Source organism: Electrophorus electricus, chromosome 9 (assembly GCF_013358815.1).
Source record: "Electrophorus electricus isolate fEleEle1 chromosome 9, fEleEle1.pri, whole genome shotgun sequence".
Taxonomy (NCBI): Eukaryota; Metazoa; Chordata; class Actinopteri; order Gymnotiformes; family Gymnotidae; genus Electrophorus; species Electrophorus electricus.
This window is the reverse complement of record NC_049543.1, coordinates 7,350,655-7,353,916: the sequence shown is the minus strand read 5'-3', so window position 1 is coordinate 7,353,916 and position 3,262 is coordinate 7,350,655. Positions and strand designations below refer to the sequence as shown.

The 3,262-nt window shown below is 37.4% G+C and overlaps 1 protein-coding gene across 1 annotated transcript; it reads left to right on the top strand.

Moving 5' to 3' along the window:
- The first annotated feature begins 338 nt into the window (after positions 1–338).
- On the top strand, positions 339–2,237 carry LOC113572889 (cytochrome c oxidase subunit 7C, mitochondrial). The gene is made up of 3 exons (XM_027002824.2): positions 339–497; positions 1,441–1,578; positions 2,144–2,237. The coding sequence occupies exons 1-2, from the start codon at positions 423–425 to the stop codon at positions 1,555–1,557; spliced, it is 192 nt and encodes a 63-aa protein (XP_026858625.1). The 5' UTR covers positions 339–422; the 3' UTR covers positions 1,558–1,578; positions 2,144–2,237.
- The last annotated feature ends 1,025 nt before the right edge of the window (positions 2,238–3,262 follow it).

Sequence of the window (3,262 nt, the reverse complement as noted above, 5' to 3'; positions counted from 1 at the left end):
GTGTGCTCTATAATTCAATGGCTAACATATTCTAGACCCAATAACATGTATCCAGTAATTCAAATCAGTTTGTTCAGATAAAAGAATATTTGGCAAATAGAAAGCAACGCAGTGTTATACTTACAGTATTTATTTATTTGTTTGTTTGTTTATGTATTAATTAATTAATTAATTCAATCATTCATTCATTCATTTTTGTCCCATGATTTCAGGCAAGTTGAGACACTGAGCTCTGAGATCACAGCCATGGTAGCAAAGTCATCTACGTATCGCTTTCGGAAGACTCCGTTTCCCAGAAGCCTTTGCATAAACCCCCCGTTACCCATGTAACTGTTCGTTTCCCTTTCCAGTTTTAGCAAGGTCGTACAAACCGTACCCGTATATCTCGTATCTTACCCTAGTTACTTTGCTAGGTGTCAACCATGCTTGGACAAGCAGTTCGCCGATTTGCAACCTCTGTTGTTCGCAGTAGCCACTATGCTGAAGGACCAGGACAGGTAAATATGTTAATTAAGATAATCTAAAGCAATAATAACCCGTCTGTACCTACCTAGTTATATGTGATTGGCTAGCGACTTAGCTAGATGGTTAGCTACGTACGCTAAATGTCCTTGTTCCCTGGTGAAGTCGCTGGCGGTCGTATTGTATTCTTTTTTTCGATATAGGCGTTAGCTAACTACCGTTTACTGTCCACCAGTAGTTCGCTGATTATTCTAAGAAACTATCTGCCACTTTGGTTTACGGATATTTGTGATCTAGGTTACTTTAGCTAAATGTTGTCGATCTACTTCCTTGTCTAGCTAGCTGACCAGCTGACTGTAGTTAACAGCTAACGTTAGACCGATAAAACGGTAGTCGACAGACTACGTTAGAATATTTTAGCTACCTATCTCTTTGTTGAAAGAAGAATTCATTAACTAGCTACCTACCTATAACAAACTAGATTTGTGATTTGGTTAGTTTAGCTGGCTAACGAACAACAACAGCTGTGTCCAAGAAGCCATCTTTACTGGATTGCTTATTAGGTAGCTAACTAGCTTGCTACCTAGGAAGTGAAAAAGCAAGCAAATTCTGCTGTCTAATTTTGAAATTGGGGAAAATGTTAGACTTAATTGTTTGGCGTTGATTCTGAAACCATGACAGTTTAGCGTGCACAAGTGAGATTTAAATGTGTTAACCAAGGTTTGCTAGCTAGCCAGCTTCTATCAAGTAAGATGATAATGGTTACTTGAGTGAATAATAGTATATCGCATGTCTTAATGCTCTGTACTGATGGAATGCTATGTTAAATTCATATGCATATTCAGCGGCTCGGTTTTATACTTGCCACCAATGTCCAGTAAGCAGTAAATAAACGTCATTATTTGTTCTATGTAGGTAGCAAGCGAGCTAATTTGCACAACTTATATCTTTACCTAAATCACAGTGGCTGTTTTGCAGAATCTGCCATTCTCAGTAGAGAACAAATGGAAGCTACTGGCTGGTATGATGTTATTCTTCGGCAGTGGTTTTGTCTTCCCCTTCGTCGTAGTCAGACATCAGATCCTGAAGAAGTGAAGTTCATACCCGTCTCACATGGTAAAATATTTTCTTTACCTCAGCTATGTCAACTTCTGTACACAAGTTACACACAGACACTATTGTTTTTGGGTGGTGTGTGAAGGGCGGGCAATCGTAGTTGCCCTCTTAGTAACTGTTAAGGAGCTAAAATACAATTTCATGCACCACTTGTGGAGACAAACATTTATTTAGTGTTTGAACACTCAGACAAGTTTCTAGTTATGAGAATTATAAATAAATATTTAATTATCAAGGTAGCTAATATGAAGTAGTTTCATCTGTGAAGCTTAGATAAAACATTGCACAGAAAAACAGGATGTTTGTCCTGAGAAGATAACTGCTTTCATTTTTATATATATATATTTTATTTTTTTATTTTTTTTTTTTTGCCGTAGCACTAATGCACAATATGTTTTTGGGCTACTTGCCTTGTGCATCTGATCTGCATTTGCTGTTAATTTAATTTATCCTTTATGCTATTTTGAAAGTTAATACATATTTCAAATTGCATATTTTATTCAAGTCAGAATCACTATAGCAAATTATTTGCATTTATCTTACTTATGTGATTTTTGTGTTACAGGTCATTTTGCATCCTAGCCCAGAGAGCTCTAGCTCTCTGTTTCTTCGGATGTGGTTCCCTTAATATTCTTTGTAAATAAAATAACACAACAAAATTGTGCTCTCTTTTTCCCCCTCACAATCCATTACATCTGCCATAGCTTCTTTGTGTATAAAAACAGAAATTTCAAACCAATGGGAGTAATTGTAGGAATTTGTGAAAATGTAGACTCATTTTATTAAAACTAAAATATTGCCTTTCCAAGTGTAAATAAGACCCTTTAGGACACAGGCCTATAAAATGAGTGTTCTTTTTGGTTGTAGAGCTTCAACTTTGGCATTCCACTCTATACTTGGTATACACGGGAACAAGATACTGTGTCTTCTGATCGATTGCATTACAACAGCAGTTCAGCAGCACAGTATACAGGACTCCAAACTGTGTGCTCAGCTCAACATTGTGAGAAGAGTGCAGAAGAAGCAGGAAATACAATAAATGCACAGAACATTGAGCACAAAGACAGTGACACTGGCTGTTCTGGCAAGTCAGAGTAACAGTGTACGGTGGCTGCTTGTGTGTCATCTGAAGTCTAACTGGAAAAATGCAGAGTCAGAGAAAAAGTGGGGTATGCCCTTTTAGCAGAAGCAGCAGGGAGTTATTTGACACAAAATAATTAAAGGAGAGTTTAGCTAAAAGCTTTTTAAAACAGCTTGTTAAACAATAAATATATTTTATAGATTTATAAAAGAATATTTATACCATGCTTGCACTAAGGTAGGGTTTCGACACATGTAACACATACCTCTGACACCTCCAGCTGTGCTTCTGAGTAATGGAAATGAAACAAGACATTCCATAACGGTTCCATTACTACATGGGGTGTTTAAATGGGCCTGTCAATTTGAATTCAAGGCATGTGTCAAGAAAAATCCAGTTACGAGCCTGAAAGACTTGCAGATGGGTATTGGTTTTCCCCTTGCACGCGCTTTGGCTCTGCTGTGGAATTTCATTGAACAACCCATTTCAGTTCAATTAACCTTCCACTGCCAGAAGCTATAAATATCCTAGAACAAAACAGCAGGGAGGGAGACTAGCATAGTGGCAGGGTAATATTTGGAAAGTAAAGGACTTCCATGCTTT

Coding starts and splice junctions, on each gene's coding strand:
- LOC113572889 (XM_027002824.2), top strand. CDS start 423: ATGCTTGGACAAGCAGTTCGCCGATTTGCAACCTCTGTTGTTCGCAGT. Junction 498..1,440: donor ATGCTGAAGGACCAGGACAG/GTAAATATGTTA, acceptor GCTGTTTTGCAG/AATCTGCCATTCTCAGTAGA.